A 23024-nucleotide genomic window follows, 5' to 3' on the forward strand; every position below is an offset into this window, starting at 1 on the left:
TAGAAATTCAAGGAAGAGCCACTCATTAATTTTTTGTCGAAAATGACGTCGCAAATTTGTTTTTAATGTTATCAACTAATAAGAATATTATAATAGATATTTCCGTAAATAAATATTTAAAAAAATTGTCCTTCTGGGCGTTTCATTTTTTTGGCCATCAGTATATAAATAATAATATTACGTATTACCCTATTTCTAGTATTAATTTATTGAGATAAGCTTTTTTATACATTCATTTCCACTTTCCATTATAAAAACAAGTAACACCTGGCCTGTTAAAGCCCAGTTTATTTGAATACAAAATTATAGAATAACCTTGATCAAAATAAATACATATTACGATGAACGGATAAACGCAACTTAATGTTGTAGTATAAAAAAGATAGCCAGCGTACACTAGCAGACAGGGTTACTTACCGCGATTTGTTTATAGTTCTAAGCACTTTTTATTTTATTAACCCAATTAAGATGGCCGAATTAGTTGTGCCAAAAATTGAAAAACTTGATGAATTAATAAGCGGCCATATAGGCAAGAATAAAAAAGTAATTGATTCAAAAATCACAAGGCTCACAGCACCTGGAGAAAACTTCGGAAGCGAAATGTTAAAAGTAGATCTTCGTCTTAAATCTACTGACGACAAAGAGGAAGATTTGCACGTTGTGGCGAAACTCATTCCAGAAAACGAATTTGCTCGCGCAGTTTTTAACGTGGATGTGTCATTTAATGTAGAAAAAGGATTTTATAACAGTATCGTACCCACATTGCAAGATTTTCAACGAAAACAAGGAATTACTAAAGTTATAGATTGTTTTCCGAGATTATATGGTGCTAGGAATAATTTAGGGAATAATGGAGAAAAGGTGGATAACAATGCAGCACTCGTTTTGGAAAACTTAAAAATTCAAGGTAAGTGTCAGTGTTTACTTCTTTTTTTTTTAATTTTACTTATTTATTTGATTATATTTAGCTTTAAAACTGTTACACAGCAAATATTCTGGTAAAATTATTTCCATGTCATTTATATTATTACGATATTAAGGCACGATATGAGTATTTTCCTAACCCTGCCTGGTTTTGATCGTATCTTCGGTGTTTATTAAGATTGCGTGAGTTTGGGGTTTTAAAATTCTAAATTTTTGGTTCTACGCGACTTTTATTAATTATACTCTTTTAGAGCAACGCTCTAGATCTCAATATTAAAAAAAATTATTTATTTGACGGAAACTTCCGATCACAGTATATATGATTTTTAAAGGTGTAAAATTAATTTGTTGCTTCAAAAACTGCAAAATCCTACAAAAACGTTATTTGCTTATACTATTGTAAAACATTATCTTAGACATTTGTTATTTCGCCCAAAGTTAGATATTGCGGTCTTTAAAAAACCTTCAAAATTTCAGATCGATCCATTATTTATTTTAAAAGTTATTACATTTGTTTATTTCAGAGACCATTTTTTTGCAGTAATATTAGTCAGAAAATAATAAAGATACAATAATTTTATTTCCAATTTATAAAAAAAAGTCCACAAAAATCGATATTTTTTGTAATACTATCATTGTTATCTTTAGGAAAAGTAAACATACACTTTCTTGAATTAATTATCTTTAATAAATAATTTCATATCAAGTAAACATAAGCTATTACATATATTATGTTACATATTTAATAAGCCTTTTACTTGATATATTTGACACTTATAATAGTATTCAATATTAGGAAAAAATTTACGTATTATACAAATACTTATATAAAATATAAGTATTTTTTGCATAATTTTAGTATTAATAAATACGGAAACTAAAATAAATGAATATTTTAAAATACTAAAATTTTTTTTTTTTTTTATTTCAACTTTAACGTGCTCGGCTACTATGGCCACTTACACAGGTACTATAACATGAATTTTCATTACACAAACATTAAGTGTTACATTAAGAATATGTTACAATAATACGGAATGATAATAATATGTTATACAATGTCTAAATTAAAATCTAATTATATTTTTTGATATAAGTGTTCATCTCTAAGGAATTGTAGCACAGCTTTTATTTGGTCAGGGTTGTTTAGGATATCTCGTACTTCACTTTTGAGCTTGTATTGTAATCTTCTGGCCAAATGTTGATGGCATTCTGTGAGAATATGTTTGATTGTCAAATATGATTGGCAGATTTGACAGGAGGGACGGATGCTAGAGGACATTAGGTAGCCGTGTGTGAGTTTTGAATGTCCTATCCGAAGTCGTCTTATCACAATGAGATCTCGTCTTGAGAGGGCTGAATAGTCAAATGTAGGCTGACTGGTTATTGACGGTTGTATTTCGTGTAAGATCGAAGAGTTAGAGTTCCAATGCTGCTGCCAAAGGAGTCTGGTTCTTCTTTTAATATATGATTTTAGGTCCTTACAAATTTGAATTTTATCGGTGATTTCAGGTGATGCTGTAGCAAGTTTAGCATAGTGATCTGCAGTTTCATTGCCTTCTATACCAATATGAGATGGCAGCCAGATTATGGTAACTGTTATGTTTTGGGACAAGATATTTTGGTAAGAGTCTAGGATCTTTTGGACGATTGGATGATCAGTAAATATATTTTTGATAGAATAGATTGATGCTAAAGAGTCTGTGCATATGGCAACCTGTTTATTAGGTGGAGATATATGGTTAAAAGCTTGCAATATACTAAATAATTCGCCAGTATGAACGCTGCTGATAGCTGGTATAAGTGATGACTTAATTAGTGAATGAGAGGTTGTAACAGAGCAGCCTACTCCTGTGTCATTTTTTGAGGCATCCGTGTATAAAATTAGGTCGTATTTATTTGTATCTATAATGTCTTTAAATGCATTTATAATGATCTCTTTCGGATGTTTATTTTTATCGAAGTTGGTGAGCGAGGTGTTAAATTTGGGCGTGGACATGATCCAAGGAGGAGATGGAGGGAGATAAAGAGGAAGGGTATGTGTAAGAGAGATATCATTAAGTGTCTGTGCTAAAATTAGTGGAATAGATTTTATTGGTGGTAAGAAATTGGTATTGTGTAAATTATACGTGGACATTACAAATAAGGGATGCACTGGATTAGAGGGGTTAGCTGATACCGATGCTGCATAAGAGAGTAGCAGTTGTTTTCGTCTTATACAAAGAGGAGGTTCGTTAGCTTCGCAATAAAGATTATCTACAGGACTAGATCGAAAAGCGCCAATACATAGACGAAGGGCTGTGTTGTGAATTGAGTTTAGAAGGTTAATATATGTTTTGGAGGCGGACATATATATGTGACAACCATAATCTAGCTTGGAGCGTATTAGTGATCTGTATATTTTAAGAAGTGAGTTTTCGTCAGATCCCCAATAATGATGTGATAGAGTTTTTATTATGTTTAGTCTTATGCTCGTTTCTCCTTTTATTGCAAATATATGTTGCTTCCAAGTTAGTCGTGAGTCAAACGTTAATCCGAGAATTTTGCATTGTTTAACAACAGGAAGAGGGACATTGTTGATCAAAATAAGTGGAGATGGAGAAGGGGGACGTCTACTAAAGTTTATAATTTTAGATTTTACATAGGATAAAGATAACCCCATGTCACTAGTTTTTTTTTAAAAGTGTGTCAACAGCAGTTTGAATAAGCTTCGAGGTGGTAGAAGAGTTTAATCCATGACAGTAAATTACTAGGTCATCAGCATACATGATATGTTTAATAGGGGAAATGAGGTGAGAGCATAAATCACTTATTGCTAGATTAAAAAGTGTAGGACTTAGTACCGATCCCTGAGGTACGCCATCAGTTTGAGTATGAGTAGAAGATAAAATACCGTTGACAGAGACTCTGAACGATCTAGAAGATAGAAAATTTCGTATGAAGTTAAATATATTACCATTAATATTAAGAAGGATAAGTTTGTTTAATATACATTGCCTACTTATAGTGTCAAAAGCACCTTCAATATCAAATATGGCAGCTACGACTTCTTGTCTTTTGTTTAAGGCCTCTGATATATGAGTTTGGAGGATTACAAGGTTATCTTGGGTTGAACGGTTCTGACGAAATCCTGACTGTTCACTAGCAAATATCTTATGTTTTTCAATGAACCATAGGAGTCTTTTATTAATCATTTTTTCGAATATTTTGCACATCGTACAAGTTAGTGATATAGGTCTATAAGAGTTGGCCAAGGAACGTTCTAGATTAGGCTTTTTAATAGGTATTACGATAGAGGTTTGCCATTGATTGGGAAATTGGTTAGATGACCAGATTAAATTATACATCTCAAGTATTTTGAGTAGGCTACAGTTTGAGAGCTTTTTGATTAATATGTAAGGAATGTCGTCTGGACCAGCGGCATTGTTTTTACAAGTTTGAATAACTGATACTAGTTCTTCAAAAAGAAAGGGAGAATTAAGATGTGTGATGTCCATTATTGTTTCGGGTGAGGAACAGGGTGGGGCGTTAGGTAATGGTTTTCGTAAGGAGGCATCTATTTTACTTTTGAATTTAGTGTCGAAGTGCGTTGCTAGGGTTTCACCGATTTCTTGATTGTCAGTGATTGTAGTGTTATTTACAGCAATACTAGAGATTTTGAGGTTGGTGTTGTTTCCTTGGATTTGCCTAATCTTTTTCCAGAGGTCCGCCGGATTGGTGCTTGAATTAATAGAGGATACATATTCTCTCCAAGATGATTTTTTACTTTGTTTTATAATAAATCGGTCTTTGGCTCTGGTTTTCTTTAGTTCAATAAGATTCTCCAGATTTTTGTTTTTACGGTAATTTTTAAGAGCTAATTTTTGTTGTTCTATTGCAGTTTGGCAAGATGTATTCCACCAAGGTACTGCCTTTCTTTTATGGGAAATACTATTTTTGCCTATGTGCAAATTTGCAGCTTTAAGTATGGAATCTGTGATTAACAATAGATTATTGTTAATATTGTCGGATAGGGATAGAGAAGGTAAGGTGTTATCTGTTTGTGAAGTATAGTCTATCCAGTCGGCATTTTTTAGTCGCCAGAAGTTTCTGGTTATAGTTTGTTCATGGTTAGAGATATCAGATGATACAAATATTGGAAAGTGGTTGCTGTCATATAGATCATCGGAAGTTTTCCAAGTTAGTGAAGTATATGTTTTTGGGTCGCTAAAACTAAGATCTATCGCCGAAAATGTGCCAGAGGAAAAGTTCAGATGCGTATTAGAGCCTGTATTTAGTAGACAGGAGCCTGTGCAATTGATAACGTTTTCTATAGTTTTACCTTTGCCATTAGTATGGTTTGACCCCCACATAAAGTTATGAGCATTGAAGTCACCTACTAGAATATATGGAACGGGGAGCTGGTATATAAGATTTAGAATTTCAATTTCTTTAAGGGGGTAGTTAGGAGGAATGTAAACACTGCATATAGTAAGTTTATTAGGACACCAAGTAGTTACGGCGATAGCCTCGAGTTCGGTGGTGATGAGAAGATGGGATGAATATATTTCACTTGAAATAAAAATAGATGTCCCACCACTGGCTCTGTCACAATTAGTTCTGATATAATGATATCCTTCGAACTTTTTTAGTGTGGGAAGCTTAGATATTTTTGAGTTCGTTTCTTGTAGACATATGATATCGGGTTGTTTTTCTGTCACTAGTTGTTGGATTCTTTCAATACGGGGAAAGAACCCATCGCAGTTCCATTGGATTAAATTGAAGGTGAATCTTGAGTTGAAGGGGTAAGGGGCAACTGAGATGGTTGTTCTGGCTGTTGGGAGATAAGGGTTTTGGTTTCATCATCGGTTAGGAGTTCAGATGAGACGCTGATATTATCAGAGTCATCTGGGTTTAGCTGTCTTTTGATTTTCTTTTGAAGTCTCGTAAGTCGATTTTTAAGGGATCTTTCCTTAGTTTCTGAATGGAGAACTGTTATGTCTTGTAATAGTCCTTCAATATTTGACGTAAAAACAAAAGCTTCATTAAGTGGACTAGGATTACCATGTGTATTTTCTAGGAAAGCAATAAACTGAGTCTCGGTCAAAGTTAGACCAGATGAATTATTTTTATAAATGGCCGCTACGGATTGTAGTGAACTAGCTGTTAGATTATGTTCCTCTGATTTTGTAGTTTTTGCTTTTTTCTTGTGAGGTTTGGAGATAGTGTTTGTTTTTGTGGATAACGGAGGAAGCATTTGGTTAGACGCTGGTTCGGGTGTACTTGCTGAAGATAATAGAGAAGGAATATCAGAATTGCTGTCTGTTGATATAGCTCTTTTTTGTCCTTGTGTGGGTGGAATTGATGGGTGTATAGTTTCAGTATCTATTTCAGTGTGGGTTTCTGTGCAATTTAAAGTAGTTAGGTCTGATTGAACAGGAGTGTTTACGTCAGAAATTATATCAGTAATTTCAGATGTAGAGGGCTCTAGATGGGGTAGTTCAGTTTGAGAAAAAGTAGTTGGATTATTGGTGCATGAGTCAGCGGTATGTCCGACCTCTTTACATAAAAAACAATGCAATTTATCCGTAGAAATAAATATTCTATAAGGTGTGTTTTCGTATGTAATAACGAAGTTTCTATCTATTGAAAAGTTCTCTTTATCGGGGATAATATACGTTACTCTTCGGAAGCTCATTATGTGTGCATAACCTTCTCCGAGTGCACCACATTTCACAAATGACACAGGAGAGACCAGCTGTAATCCAATATCTTTAAGGGCTTTCTCAATTATGGAATGTGGAATTAAAGGAGATACGTTAGATATAAGAAGGCGTTTAGCTGGGGTGATAAGTCTTCTGATGGGAACTACTGTAGAGTTGATAGTGAGTTGATAGTAGATATTTTGATGTGTTTTTAGAAGGTTATCGACAACTGTAGGCGAGGAAAGATAAATACAGATGCGGTTATTTGGAATACGTGATGCAAAGGTAATGTTTTTTGGAATAACAATATCCCCTATAGCTTTAACATAGTCAAATAAAACAGTATTTGGAATAGCGTGCATTAAAATGGCTTGCTCCTTACGTGGGAAAGTAGGAGGTGGAGGTTTGGATAAAGTAGCAGCGACATATGATTTTGTGGGGAGGACTTGTGGAGTTGTGAGGTTTTGATGTGAGTTCATTTTTGTGAGTGTTCCTGGATACCAAAAACACTTCACTTAATTTTTAGTATTGCAACAGTCGTCCTATTAGGACACTGTGGATAAAATAATAGGAATATAACAGTTACCTGTATCTGCAGTTTTCCTTCAGTTGAATATAATAATATTATAGTCCAATAATGATTGCTGTTTCCATAACACACAAAATAATTCGAATTATCACATCACAAGGTAATGTTTACTCGTTGGTTACATCAATGGGAATCTTGAATACTAATTAATTGTAATATAACTATTAAATACTGTTTAATATACACACAATTATTAAAAATTAATAGGAGAACTTTTATTTATCAAGTTTAACTTTGACAGTTATTTGACAGATGAAATACTAAAATTGAAGTAAACTAAAACGTGTAATACAATAGGTATATGAATGAATGCAGCGAAGGTATATGCCTCATTTGATCACGTTAGAGCAGTGATATTCTTTTTTTTTTAACATTTGACATTTGGACCACGAACAAGTTTTTTTGAAGGCCAAACCATGAAACACACAACGAATTTTTTTCATTAATTGTTTAAACAAATTACACTGCCTATTAGTTAATTAATTTATAAACAAATTACATATTTGTAATATTCGCAAAGAGTTCACACAAATTTAAACAAAAGATTAAAATCCTATAAGTAGATCCGGAGATATAAACAATTGTAGTAGTTTGATGCGCTATTATTTTTGAACGTGTGGATTTGTAGGTTCCCCCTTAAGTCGCCACTATTAGTCTTAATTTGAACCATACTTTTGACAATTCACAGAAGATCTTGTTATAGTGCAATGTTTATCCAACTTGTTGTACAAAAACTACGAATGCTTTTCATCCAAATGCCGAAAATTACGTTCCTTAATTGTTATTAATAAATTAGCTGTGAATTAAAAAAAAACTAACTTTGAACCAGATTATCCTAGAACAACTTTTTTTAAATTCCTGTAAAAATGTCAGCTTTTTATCTTCGTGCAAAAGTTTAAAAGTTATTCTAAATGTTTATAAATCAAAAATAACCGTAATTTTTTATTCAAAATCAAAAAGGGTTTTGCGTTGTAAAAAATATGTTTTTTTTCCGTTTCTTGGTATATATTGATAGTTTATCTCTTTAACTTTCATTTGGTATGCGTAAAATTACTGTATCTTCATTATTTTCTGACTAATGTGACTGGAAAAAATGGTCTCTGGGATAAACAAATAGAATAACTTTTAAACTAATTAATGGATCGATTTGAAATTTTGAGGGTTTATTAAAGACCACAATACCCAAATTTGGGCGGAATAACAAATGATTAGGCTGATTTTTCCAATAGTTATAAACGATTAACGTTTTTGCCTTATTTTACAGTTTTTAAAGCAACCAATTAATTTTACAACTTTAAAATTTTTCATTTTACAGCTTTTTTATGTTTTAAAAGATAAATATTTGTAATTTTATTTCAAAGATTTTCAATGGTCAGCAAAAAAAACGAAAAAAAATGGCATTTTTTACACTAAATTGTTAATAATTTAAAAAAGACGCGGAAATTTATGCGAAAAAGGTTCTCCTTATATAAGCCTATAATAACTAAAAAAATTGTCACATATCTGGCTTAGTCACGGTCCCAAGCAGGGTCTCTTTTTGCTTATTTCCCTATACTATGAATATTGCACTACATCGATAAAAATCCATGTATTGATATCTTTAACATATTATTATCACATAGCAAACTAAAAGAAACGGTTTATGATGTCAAGAAGTAAATTTATTATTTATTAAATAGGTAAAAGAAATAAAATAAGATTTACTCACAATCAATTTAATTTTACTACCGAAACGACCAGTTTCGCTTTCCACACTTTGCAAAGCATCTTCAGGTCAAACGGTACAAAGTAAGTTAAACGCTGAAATTATAAACAGTCCATATTAGGGTGATGTCTTATAAAGATAAAGATAAAGTTATAGTAATTATACCAATATTACATGTCTGTCTTTATTAATATGCATAAAATTGATCAAGCAGACAAAGTAAAACAAAACCCACAAATTGGTAAGAGATAATCTATTAAATTGTAATAAATTAGTAACAAACAAAATACTACTTACATGCCGGTACAAGAATTATTAGTTAATGGGCTGAGCTGTTGGGCTCTACATTCTTTTGGTACTCTTCTATAGAAATGGTCATATTTTCAGAGCCGGTTCCCTTTTTTTGTTTCGGTAATGACTGCTATGTCTATTTTTAGTTCTGTTAATTCATGTAAGACTTCATTGAATTTTTTTAATATACCTTGAACGTTCCATGTACCAAAAAATCGTGTAATTTTCCGAAGCTTATGTTTGTTGTGCCGTCCTATTCCGAGGCGTGTGATTGGGTTTTTTAAACATTTTTATGTTTTTTACAAGTACTAGGGAGTTAGCCCAATGCCTTAACCCCCTACCTGGAGGACCAGGAATTTTATTTGAAAGCATGAATACCGTTTAATATGTAAAAAAATTCAAGTATGTAAAATTGGTTTTGTTGGCTTTAGAATTTTGAATTTAGAATCCAAAATTATTTTACAAAAATTACTTAATCGATTGCACCAAAAATTTGGTGTAGCGTTTTTTATATTAGATTTTTTTGCTAAATTTAAAAATTTAAAATATGGCTTTTAAACACGTGAAAAAGGTTATTAAGTAAACATTGCCCTTTACCCTGTTCATCTATTATGAAAAAAACTGATAAAAATACAGTAATAGTGATTTGCCGCTGGCATGATAATAATATCGTTTCTATTGCTTCCAATTTTGTACCAGTAATGCCTTGCTTCTCTGTAAAGAGATTTTCACAAGCAGAGAAAAAACATATTCAAGTTCCTCAACCAAATATTGTTAGAATATACAATAACTTCATGGGTGGCGTTGATCGCAGTGACCAGACCATCGGTTTATATCGAGTGTCCATAAGAGGAAAGAAATGGTATTTTCCCCTTTTTGCTCATTGCGTTGATATGGCTATTCAAAATGCGTGGCAGATTCACAAAACAAGACGGTACACTGGATCAACTTGAATTTAGAAGATCTATTGCAACTAATATTTTGGAAACTTTTAAAAAAGAAACAAAACGCGGATCTTCTAAGCGGAATTCCAATTCGGTAGCCAATTCAAGATATGACGGTATTAACCACTTAGTTCTTTATCAAGAAAAGCAATCGCGATGTGGATATTGTCACAAAAAAGTCCAGTTTTTGTGTGAAAAGTGCAAAATACCTTTACATCCAAAATTTTGTTTTAAATCCTTTCATTCTTTGTAAATTGATACTAATAAAATATATATGATATCTGGTACCGTATATTACTACCGTCCTTTTAAAAGAACATGTCAAAACTTGACAGGTATCGTCATAAAAAAATATATGATTGTGTTTTTTGGTTCCATATGCTATAATTTCCATGAAAATTCGAAATTAATTCAAAATGTTAACAATAAAAGTTTCAGTAATATCTGGGTTAATTAAAACACTTTCTTTTCTTCGCAAACTTTTTAAAATACATAGCTACCGAGATATAGCAACGAGAACAAGAAAAAAAAACTTGAATTTTTCAAATTTTTTTAAGAAATTGTTTAATAAAATATTAAGCCCACCGTTTGAAGTTTTCATAGTGAAATTATCATTTCAAATTAAATTTCGAACCGATTAAAACAAAAAAAAAATAGTATAACATACGATTTGCCCAACCCAAATAAGATACCGAATGTTTTTTTTACCTTTTTTGTATTCTAGTGTGATTAAGTCTATATCGATATCCTCAATTTTATTATTTATATTATTTAAATAATCCAATTGTTAAACAAACGAATATATCTTTATGTATGTAATAACAGTTTAAATTACTTATCTCCTTTAAAACGTCTGTTTTAGAATTATATCAAATGATTAGAAGGATTGTGTAAGGGGCAAAGTTCTTCCTCAAGTATTTCTTTGTTTTAAAGGTCATTAATTTGAAGTGAAATTTTTATATTAGTGCTTTTGTTGTTTAAAAATGTTATAAATTGTTATACAATTCATTTTCTATGAGTTAATAAGGTACAAAAAAATCTATATTAATAAAAATGAATCGCCGAAATGTTTGTGTGAGAATTATTTCAGAATGAATGCACCACAGTAGATAATTATTTTTTGTTGTGTTTGTTATTATCAGGAGAAAGTTTGTGTAAAAGATAATTTAAAAAAAAAATGTACGAAAATACCTTAAAAACATTTTTTCTGAATTTTAAATTGCAATATAACTAATAGATGGCGCCATACTATGACTCACAAAGGACACTATAATTAAATCTATATAAGTTATATCTAAACTCTATTACTCCAGTCGTCAGAGACGAAAATGTCACTGAACCTCTAAAAATCATTCGAACAAGCTGAATTTTGCCAACAATATTAATTTTGGGATCACAAAAAAGATACAAAAAAAATTACTATTTTTACCTTCGGATTTTCCCCTAAAACTCCCTCGTAGCGGGGTAAAAACGCAAAAAATATCGATTTACCAAGAATCTGTACGTCTTAGAAAAAAATATTTAACATAAAAAATGTAACTGAGATCATTTTGAACAAAAATGTTTATTAGCACTTTTTGTGTAGAATGAGTAGTTCTCTCACAAACAATACTAGAAGCGACCGTCAATTTTGAATGTCAGTTACGCGAGCAAAATCAATGTTTAATAAAATTTGTAGGAGCTCGACGGTAAAAATTCGATATCTTTTGATTCAAGTGTCCTATTGACAAAAATCAAGATGCGTTTTAAAGGTAAAGAAATCAGCTTTCGTGCGTAATTTTTGTGTTTTGTCACAAATAAACTAAGATTTTATAAAGGTGTTAAATAAATAAACAAACATGGCGCGATATATGCAATTTTTTATGATTCTCATGAGGTCAATACAATATATCCCCTTCATTGACTGGCCGCTAGGAAGTTTCGATTACTAGAGCCTAACCTTTAAAACACATAGGCATGAAATTTTAGTTTTGAGTTTTGGCAACGAATGTGAGGCAATTGAAATATGCTTGAAAACCGCTGAAATTAAACTTTCACATAACAAACGATCTAAAACATTTTAAACTTTTTTAAGTTATACTTCTATACGCGCGCTCCACGTTGGAAATTTTTACGGGAGTGAATCGGTGAAATCATTACATATGTAAGATAATGAGTAAGAGAGAGACAGAAGATATATTTTCTCTCTCTTCCTCTCTCGAGAATAAAAATGTTCCTTCTGTATATATATTTAATATTATATATATTCTATATATAATATTATATATATATATATATATATATATATATAATATAGAATTTATTAATATTATATTTTTTTTATTTAAACAAAAATAACCCTGCATCAATTACTAAGAGTTATTAGCAGGGGGTACATATTATAATTTATGTGTTATATTTTGTATTATTTATTAAATGTTCATAACTATTTTAGTCTTTTGTATTTCAAAATAATAATCTCAATAAATCACTGTATGACCGAGAACTGTCAATTTTGAAATTCGTTTGTGTCATGTCTAATTGGCAAATATTTTTCGTGTTTGGTTCATACGCTGGTGGATGTGAGTTAGAATCCCAATATGAATTTCCTTTTTTATTTTTGAAATATTTAAAAACCCCACGTTAATTTTATTAAATATATGTAATGTACGCAAAAATGCTAAATTTTAAAATAAAACGAAAATTTACAACATAATCGGAGTTGATGGTTTTTGAAGATATACTTCTATACGCGCGTTCGACTTTGAACATTTGCACGGGAATAACAAGCCTCGTTAGGCATGTTAAATTATAAATTAAAACTTGTAAATATCTCAAGAAAGTTCAACTGTGTACTTATATACACAACAAACAACAATTAAATATTGTATTTGTTGTATCACCAAACAATATTTTTTTTTAATATTTTTATCATGGTAATTTAAACATATGCGTAAGTTACGTATATTGTCATTTTTAAATACTTATGAATATTGCATTTAATTTGTATTGTATTATTATATTGAATTCTGTTGCAGTGTATTGTATTGTGTTTTTATATTAATAACAATGAATTTTACTGCAAAGTATGTGTAAAAAAATTTTTGCATTCAAGTCCTTTTATACATATATGTAAATAAAAATATATATTTTCATTAAAATATTGATTCAATCCTTCAGTTACCTACTATACTTCTATTACAGGTCAAATGTTTATATACAGCAAACGATGCACCATATACCTGTATACCTAATTCTTTTTCGCTTTCTGCTCTCTCTTACCTAGAGCATTACATATTTAATTATTGTGCAGATTGACTCCCATATAAATTTGTTACGACGAACGCGTGTATAGAAGTATAACTTCTACCGGCAGTCCCACTGGACCCCTTTTTTTTAAATACATTAGTACGTTTTTCAAAAAAGCCAGCTCTGCTATAAACCCCAACCAAAACTGTCTTCCTGGATGCATTTTTATATTATAATAAAATAAAAAAGAATAAAGTAAAGTAAAATAAAACAAAATTAAATAAACAAAATTTAAATATAAAACAATATAACGTAAAATAAAATAAACTAAAGTAGGATAAAATAGAACCAAATAGAATAAAATAGAGTAAAACAAACAAAAAATAAACTAAATTAAAATAAAATAAATTAGAATTAACAATAAAATATACAATAAAATCACATCTTAAATTTGACGAATATTAACAGACTCGGAGTATGCTAATTCATTTGTTAGGTCTAAATTTTATTTAATTTTTTTTTAAGTTTATTATTAGGACGTAGTTTTTATGTAGCTTAATATATCTTTCAAAGAAAAAGGAAAAGACATTTTTTTTTCGTTTTTTTCGAAAATTAGTTTACGGATTTTACTTTCAAAGAAAGTTTATGACGCGCCATTAATATTGACTGTAAATAAATAAATGTTATTCAATTCCTTTGTGACTTTATAAAAGAGAACAACAGTAACAAAAAACTACAGTTTAGCACAAGTATTATCTATTTATATTCGCAAAAATTAATATATTTTAGTGACAGATTCCATTAAATTTATTTATTTGGTAGGTTTTTCGACGCTTCAGTTTCGAAAAGAATATTTAAACTATTTGAATATTATATATGATTCCTACTTTAACAACAGGTTTCTTTAACCCTTTCAGTCATGACTTTTTGTTTTTATAGATAAAAATTTTTTAATGTGCTCTATGAAATAATTGATTTTTTTAAAGATTTTTTGTAGTAAAAAGAATAAAATATCTTAGTTGACAGCTGACATATAAAATGTGCTACCCGTAGTACACTGTAAGCCAAAGGTAAAAAAAATAATTTAAGCATGTTTTATTTGAATGTATTAAAATTTCTTTTACATTACTTTGAGTGGTACAATCAAAAACAATTTTGTTTTTTTTTGGACATATAGATGTACTTACAGCATGCCAAATCAAGAGCATGTGTAAACATTCTTAGGGTCCACTTTTTAGACCTTATGAAAGTTCTATATATAGAAATCAAAAAATCTAATTTATCAACGCCTCCCATACTGGCATTGTAATGTTTTATAACTTCTGGTCGAGGCACCATAAGATACCGTTTTTCTGTTTTGCTCTATCCCTTGCAAATATCTTCTTCTCCTTTTGACTGAAAATTTGAGGCCATGGTTACACATTTGTTATCTAACCATCTAGTCATTATGACTTGTCCATCATTACTAATGATTTCTTGTGAAAATCCTCGTTCTTTTTTAGCTATTAGCTTATCGGGTAAAAGTGGAGGTTTTGCAAAACGTTCTGCTCTGGCAGTACAGGAGGCATAAATATGCCTGTTTTGAGGCCACTGCAATAGGTGGTAATTAGAAAAATAATTATCGAAGTAAAGCTGATGGTTTGGATTGGTTATTCTTTTAGTAAGTATTATTATGACAGCTGCACTTTGACCAAAAACTTATGAAGGGAATTTAGTTCTGTAGTAGGACCTTGGTATAAAACAAAGTCGTAAAGTAAACTGGAACTTCCACACAAAGCATACAGTCATATACCTCATGGACACGGCTTGCCTTTTATATATTGCTTAAGGCTTAACTGTCCCTTGAACGGAATAATTTGTTCGTCAATACATAATTTTGTTTCAAGTGATAATGGCATACACCTTTGTCGTATTTTGTCGTAAAGAATTCTAACTTTTCAAAATTTATCAGTGTCATTTGGTTCATTGGCATCAGTAAAATGTAGATGGGTCCGTAATATTGAAAATCTGTTGTACCCCATATTATTTTTAACAACCTTTACACAAAGTTTGCTGTCCCAATAAAGTCTTATACGAGTATAACTTAGGTTTCCCATAATAATATGAATGCCCACAAATCTCTTTATTTCGTTTATATTTGTATTCCCAAATCGTGTATTATTTTCCTGGTGATAAAGATTTGTGTATATAACCATAGTATCAAACAAGGTGTCATCAAAATATTTATAAAAATAATCTATTGGTGATTTTAGGTGTGTAAGATTTGCTTCTGTTTTTTGTGCCCATTGTATAGTAGTGGGTGTTATGATGTATTTTACATCTTCTCGCCACGTTATTTTGCTTTTTTCCGTTAAATCATGTGTCTTCAAAAACTCCTCCATTAACTGTTTACGCCCTAGTTTGTTTTTTAGTAAATCTTGAGAAGTAGTATCATCGTTGTTGACAACATGGGATGCTGAGCTTTGCGAAGTGACGCTTTCAGAAAATTCAGCCTCCAAGTCATTTACTTGACTGTTTGTATCATTATCATTACCTAAAATTAACTTATCAGATAAGCAAAAATAACTAGTTGATGATCTTACCGATAATTCCGTCGTCTCTCTGGAGATCTTCGAACGTCAATATCCCATCAGTCTCTTCATCACAGAACTCTTCCACATCAGCAAATCCAGCCTCTATCAACTCATACAGTTCTTTTTCACTCAATGGCTTATTTTTGTTATATTTACTCATTTTTAAAAGTGAATATCTGCAAAAAATTAAAGAAGTAAGTAGCTGTGGTTTTCTTTGAATCAAATTGTACTAGTAGTAGTACAACTTAAATATCCTTTATGTCACCATGTACTATATGTAGTACATCGAAAAATATGTTGTGTTTACGATAAAAAAAGATGTATTGGTTAATAATTAATATTTAAGTCAATAAAACAAAGTATAAACTTGTAACAAAAAATTAAAACTTACCTTTCAATCGTTTTTTACTGCAAAAAATGTCATCCGAAAATTATTAGGAAATAAAGAAAGCAACCGTTTCTCAGGACACGAGGTTGTCAACTGGTACTGAAACTTTTATAACTACAGGTATCGTTATTGGCTACCATTTTACTAAATGGGTAAATCTGCTATTAAGCTATAGATGGCACCACGCAGCATAAATCGTTCATTTAGCATTACAAAAGTGTACTACAGTAGACTCCCTCTATAACGAGAACTGAAATGGCAGACTAATTACCTCGTTATAAGCCGATCTCGTTATATCAGACAACAATAATACTGTGAGTATATATGAATATGTAGTTTTCTAAAACAATAACTTCCTATAGCGAAGCCATTCGGAGCAATATAAGATGCTAATAAATATTGTTTGAATGGCGTTTTTGAAAAAAAGTTGTTTACTTTTATTGTCAATGAAACACGTTAAAACAAAAAAGAGTTGTTTATTTTGATTGTCAATGATATACGTTAAAACAAAAGATCTGTACCTACATTTTTTTCCAACTACATAATGTATAAAGCGTATTTTAAAGGATAATAATAAACTATTGCTTCTGCAATTGGAAAAAGTCTCTCATTTTTGACTGCTTTAAATTGTCAGTATCATTATATCTATCATAATTTCTAAAGATGTGAAACAGTTGTATTTATTGTAAAGAAGTTTATTGCGGACGGCAGTTAAGTTTATTGTGGTGCAGTTAAAAAGTGTATTTATTTATAACCACGGCTGGGCCAAAACCGTAAAAAAACACGTTTTTCGATCTTATTTTCTCTCGTTATAACCAAATTTGCCTCGCTATAGAGGATTATAGTTCTATAGAAATTTCACGGGACATCTAATGTACCTCGTTATAACCAAAACCTCGTAATAACTGTGTTCGTTATAGAGGGAGTATACTGTATATTATGTATGACCATGAGCGAAAGGGTTAAACGTTTTTGCAAATACTCTTTGGTTATAAGTAACGATTTGTAATATGTCTCATTTATTTACAATTTTTAATGGAAAATAACCTTAATAATAATTGAAAATACGTTTGTTTTAATGCTTCGGTTTTTACTTAAGAAACCGTTTTCAAAATTTCCCAAATGGAAATGAAAACGTAAAAATAAATGTATTTTCAGTTAAAATATTGGTTATTTTTCATTAGAACTAGTAGGTGTAGTATCTTATTTAGATTACAATGATATTTAATTTAATTTATGTTAATATCTACAACAATTTACATTTATTCTAGAGGGATTACTTACGAGATGTGTAGAAAACACAAGATCAGAACCAAAACTACGAATTAACATAGCAAAACAATACAAAAAATAATGGATGCCATTAAAGTACTAAAGAATAAGTAAGAAAAGCCCCAGATATTAATAAGATATAAGCCGAAATATTCAAATTTAGAGGAGAAACTGGTAGACAGATTTTACAATAATAATACAAAACAAATACCAGAATATTGGAAAAAGAAATTATATGCCCAATCCACAAGCAGGAAGACAGAAAATTGTTATATAAATAAATAATAATAAATAAATAAGTAAATAGTAAAAATCATAAATGTTTATGTGTTACAATAAAAATTACCACAAATATTCCTAAAAAAATTGAAAAATAAATGTAAATATAAACAAATTAGTATTTAGTAATATATTTATTTGAATTATACATATTCGTGATGTACGGAATAAGACAAATTAAAATAAGAAACGTCGAAATCAATACACAAGAACAAGATATACAGTTAACAGCTCCTTCCCCCTCCATCGCTTCCCGCGAGCGTCAAAGCCGGCCAATTTTGAGGACTAAATTTTGAAGCTTTGTGGACGATTCCGTTAAAAGGTAATTTTTTCAAATTTGTCGCAATAAAACTATAAAGTATGTTCATTCAAATGACGTGTATTAGATATTTTAATTGTTATAAACAAAGCTGGTGTCAATTACAAAAAGGAACTAACTTCGTACCAAATTGTGCTATGAGAACTTTTTCTTTTTTAGAATTCTTAAAAAAATGAAGACTTTCCAAATACGAAAAAAACAATTTTCGTGTAAGACAACGGTTAAAAAGTTATTCTAATGGTTTATAAGCAAAAGATCGACACATTTTTGCAATATTTAAAATTGTTTTTCTTATTTTTTTTTAATAATACTGATACAACAAATTAACTAACTTTAAAACTATTTGACCGATAGCTTTGATTGTACCTTAATATAATATGAAGGTTCTAAGTTTATTTTTTAAAATGTTAATAACATTTATAAAAAATAGAAATTTCAGAAATATTTTGCAACTTTCTAAGTAACCAATAAGGATTCAAACATTTAAAAGGCGCCATTTTGAAGGATTTTATATGACGTATAAGTTTATTATATGACGTATAATAAACCGAGGCATAAGACAAGGAGACACAATATCTCCAAAATTATTTACAGCTACCCTAGAAGATATCTTTAAGTCAATAGACTGAAACTAGTGGTCCCTACTTGAATCATCTTAGATACGAAAATATTGTAGTACTAATAGACGACACATGGAATGCACTGAATACGATGATTGAGGAGCTACACACAGAATCCCTAAAAAAAGGACTGAAAATGAATTTTAGCAAAATTAAACTAATGTCAAACAAAGATGACAAACGAATGATAAACATTTAAGAAACAGAGATAGAACGCGTATATGAATATACATATCTGGATCCAAATGTCAAGGTAAGCAAAGAAAATCAGACTACCGAAATAAGCACACGTGTAAAAATGAGATAGACAGCATTCGAAAGACTCTCATACGTACTTAAAAATAATAATATATTAAGACTACGAACCAAAGTGTTTATTTCCTGTATCCTACCTGTACTTACATATGGAGCTCAAACCTGGACATTCACTAGAATAAACATGGAGAAGATCAGAAAAACTCAGAGAGCTATGGAACGACAGATGCTGGGTATCTCACTCAAAGACCATAAAACCAATGAAGACATTCGTAATAGAACAAAAGTAAAAGATGCTGTCGAACAGGCAGCTAAACTGCAATGAAAATGGCTGGACATAACGAACGTCTTAAGGATGGCCGATGGAATAAAGAAATCGGGAATTGGCGGCCATATGAAGCCAAAAGACTACAAGGAAGACCGCAATGGCGAGAATTAGGAGAGGCCTATATTCGGTAATCCGAATAGAGAGAAGGACTTAAAAAATTAGTTTCTTGGTCTTAAATTTGTTTCAAATGCTTCACTTTTTGCTGATAGACAAAAACAGTAAAAATTTACCGTTTTTTGACATTAATCTGTTAATAACTAAATAAGTACAAAAAATTTACAGCATAAAACATATAGGTTCTTGTTACAGAGATTTATACTGCTTAAAACAAATGTGGTTTGTCTGGCCGATAGTGTCATAAAAAAACCTTATTTTCCTGGTCTGTATGTCACCGCTAGAATATAAAACAAAAACTTAAGATAAGAAACAATCATTTTCAATAACTTGTAGGAAGTTGATAGGGTGTAAACCCAATAGTTCTATTGCCAATAGCTAAAGCATTGCTTCCTTTTAGGATAATAGGCGTGCCCTGTTGGAAAACCAACTAATTTTTTCACTACTCAAATTTAACCTAACGCCGCCTCTGTAGTGTGAATATCAACTATCTATTAGTAAAAAAGACCAGACGATAGTCAGCATATTTGACACCTCTTCTTCCCGCACACTTCTCGTCCCTTTGCCCCATCTTGTAATATAAATTCAGTCTCATTAAGTTTGTCAATCATATAAGTCGCTAAAGAAGTTTCTCTCTCCTCGTCTCTCTCACCCGTGCCACACAACAAGGGCAAATAAGTTAGTTTAAGTTTAGTGATAAGTGTTCAAGTTTGTAAAGCGTTACCATAAATATTGTGGAAGCAAATAAACCGCTAATTAAAAGTGTTGCGTATAATTTTCACCCCCACAAGAGGCAAATAAGAAACGAATCAGCTACCTATTCTAACAAATCCTGTAACAAAAACTAGACAGGTCGCCACGAGGGTTTGGTGCGCTACGGGCACGGTGGAAATAACCCCATCGTTTCCCTTTATGCCCATTATTGAATTATTTAAGACGCACTCAACAAGTAATCACTGCATTGAACGAAACACATAGAAGAATGCCTGGTTATATGAAGAAGTTTTTCCCCTATTGTAGCACGTAGTTAATAGGTAACTCTATCGTTACAATACCTTAAAGAAGCACCAGAAACCAGTTGATTTCGCAGTTGCTTATAATTCAGCCAAAGCATCAATACTTAAATTACTAGACCCAATACACGACACAGGAATAAGAATAGCACTGGGAGCTCATCATACTAGCCCAATTGAAAGTTTATATTGTGAATCAGGTGAACCTTCCCTTCAACTAAGAAGAAACTACCTCAGCCTTGTGTATGCTGCTAAATTGTCAGCCAATTCACATATACCGACATTTAAAAACACGTTTGCTGACAGATTCACATCGACATTTAACACGTCACAAAGATTAAGTCCCCCGTTTTATATTCGGATCCAAAAATTACAAAATAATTTAAACATACATTTTCCTGAGACATACAATGTAACCAACCTTAATCATCAACCTCCTTGGAGAATACAGCTGCCTATTTGTGATACAAGTCTTACTATCAATAACAAATATGACACACCACGTAGTACATTTAAAAAGAAAGCAGCAAAGAAATTAAACTGCTCCCATAACTCCCTAATTTTTACAGACGCGTCTAAATCCGACAATGGGGTAGGGGCTTCTTTTACAACTTTACACCAAGACTACTCCTTCTCACTTTCCCTACGATCAACCATATTTTTCGCAGAACTTCTTGCTATTTTGCAAGCAAGCAATAACATTTGTAAATAATAAAAACATACAAAACTCTTTGATAATAACTGACTCTTTAAGTGCTCTCAGCTCTATGAAACAGTTATACACAAACCATCCCATTCTATTGCTTATAAAGTCAGAACTAATGAGATGTCAAGAAAATGACCGATTTGTTAAATTCCTTTGGGTTGCGTCACACTGTGGTATAACTGGAAACGAAAAAGCTGATCAGTTGGCCAGGGAAGCAGCAGAAAATCCACAATCAACATTATTCACTAAATGCGTTTATAGCGACCTGAAGCAATATGTTAGAAACAAAATAAGCGAGGAATGGCAACTACACTGGAACAATTCTGAGACATCCATGAAAAACATTAAGCAAGAGGTAGCTGTATACAAACTCCCATTCAAGCGACGAGACCAAGTATGCATCTCTAGATTACGTATAGGCCATACGAAGTTACCACACCATTACCTTCTAAGTAAAGAACAAATTCCCTTGTGCTACAGTTGTGATTGTGTAACTACAGTGGACCATGTGCTAGTGGACTGCCCTTTGTACACCCTAGAACGACTTCAAGCTGGATTACCCACTTCATCCAAAGAGTGCTTAAACGGCTTCAATAATGACAAAACTATAAACTTTTTACAAAATGCAAGACTAGTTCACAAAATATAGTGTAACATTATTAACATTTATGTAATTTATTGTACCATGCTAATAACCCCTAGTGGTTGAATCAATTTTGTAAAGAAAAAAAACAAGTTGATTTAAAAGTTTTATTAGTTTCATTGGCATTTAAGTTTCGCAGTTGTCCCACTACTACCATAATCATCACATAGGCTAAACCGAAATGGGAAAATCTGACAGACACACAGTTTATTGAAAATAATAGAATATTTTATCAAAGCATCACAAAATATATTGCTTCAGAAAAAATTTAGCTTAAACTTCTGCGTTTTACATATAGTTATTCTTAGTATAACTAGTTACTAATCCATATCTTTTATTTTTAGGTTTCGACAATATTGATCGGATTAAAGGTTTTGACCTGGCAACCACCAAGATGATCCTAAAAAGTCTTGCAGAGTTTCATGCCATACCAGTTGCAATAAAATTAAAAGATACTAAGACATTCGAAAAGAACATTAAGGCGTATATGTCTTGCAACTTCCCTGCTGCTCCAAAACCGCCAGTGGAGGACCTTTTCGAAGTAGTTTATAATGCATTGCAGGATGAGACGTATAAAAAATTTGTTCCAACGATTCAGGAATCTGCAAAAAAGTTTTCATTAATGTCTGACGAGTTTCGTGAACCCTTTGCTACCATATCACACAGAGATTTATGGGTTAACAATATTATGGTTAAACAAGAAGAAAATACCACAAAAGAAGTTAAGATTGTAGATTTTCAACTGTACAGTTATGATTCACCTGCTGCAGATATATTTTTCTTCCTGTTCTCAAGCGTCAATTTTGATGTTTTAAGAAATCATTTGGATAATCTTCTGCATTATTACCAACAGCACTTTCAAAATACATTAAAGGACCTTAATTGCGATCTAGATTTTTCTTACCAAAAATTCGTAGAAGAATTAGGCTTAGCTACTAGGTGGGAACTGGCTCATACTATTTTTATGGTTTTCTTTGTGATAAATGGTCCAAAAGGTGGGATTCCAATGCCAAAAGACATGAATGAGAAACAGGATCTTTCTCATATAAAACTTCCTGATTTTGTAGTAGACAGAGCTAAATGGATACTTAGTGAATGTGATAGAAGAAATTGGTTAACATTTTGAGAATATACCTCTTTTATCATAAA

General features: G+C 31.3%; 1 protein-coding gene across 1 annotated transcript; it reads left to right on the forward strand.

The window, feature by feature from the left end:
• The first annotated feature begins 347 nt into the window (after positions 1-347).
• LOC140436762 (uncharacterized) lies at positions 348-23024 on the forward strand. Its single transcript, XM_072525845.1, has 2 exons — positions 348-907; positions 22220-23024. Exons 1-2 carry the CDS (start codon positions 469-471, stop codon positions 22999-23001), a joined length of 1221 nt encoding a protein of 406 aa, XP_072381946.1. The 5' UTR covers positions 348-468; the 3' UTR covers positions 23002-23024.

Source organism: Diabrotica undecimpunctata, chromosome 3 (assembly GCF_040954645.1).
Source record: "Diabrotica undecimpunctata isolate CICGRU chromosome 3, icDiaUnde3, whole genome shotgun sequence".
In the NCBI taxonomy this organism is placed as follows: domain Eukaryota; kingdom Metazoa; phylum Arthropoda; class Insecta; order Coleoptera; family Chrysomelidae; genus Diabrotica; species Diabrotica undecimpunctata.

Coding starts and splice junctions, on each gene's coding strand:
- LOC140436762 (XM_072525845.1), top strand. CDS start 469: ATGGCCGAATTAGTTGTGCCAAAAATTGAAAAACTTGATGAATTAATA. Junction 908..22,219: donor GGAAAACTTAAAAATTCAAG/GTAAGTGTCAGT, acceptor TTTTATTTTTAG/GTTTCGACAATATTGATCGG.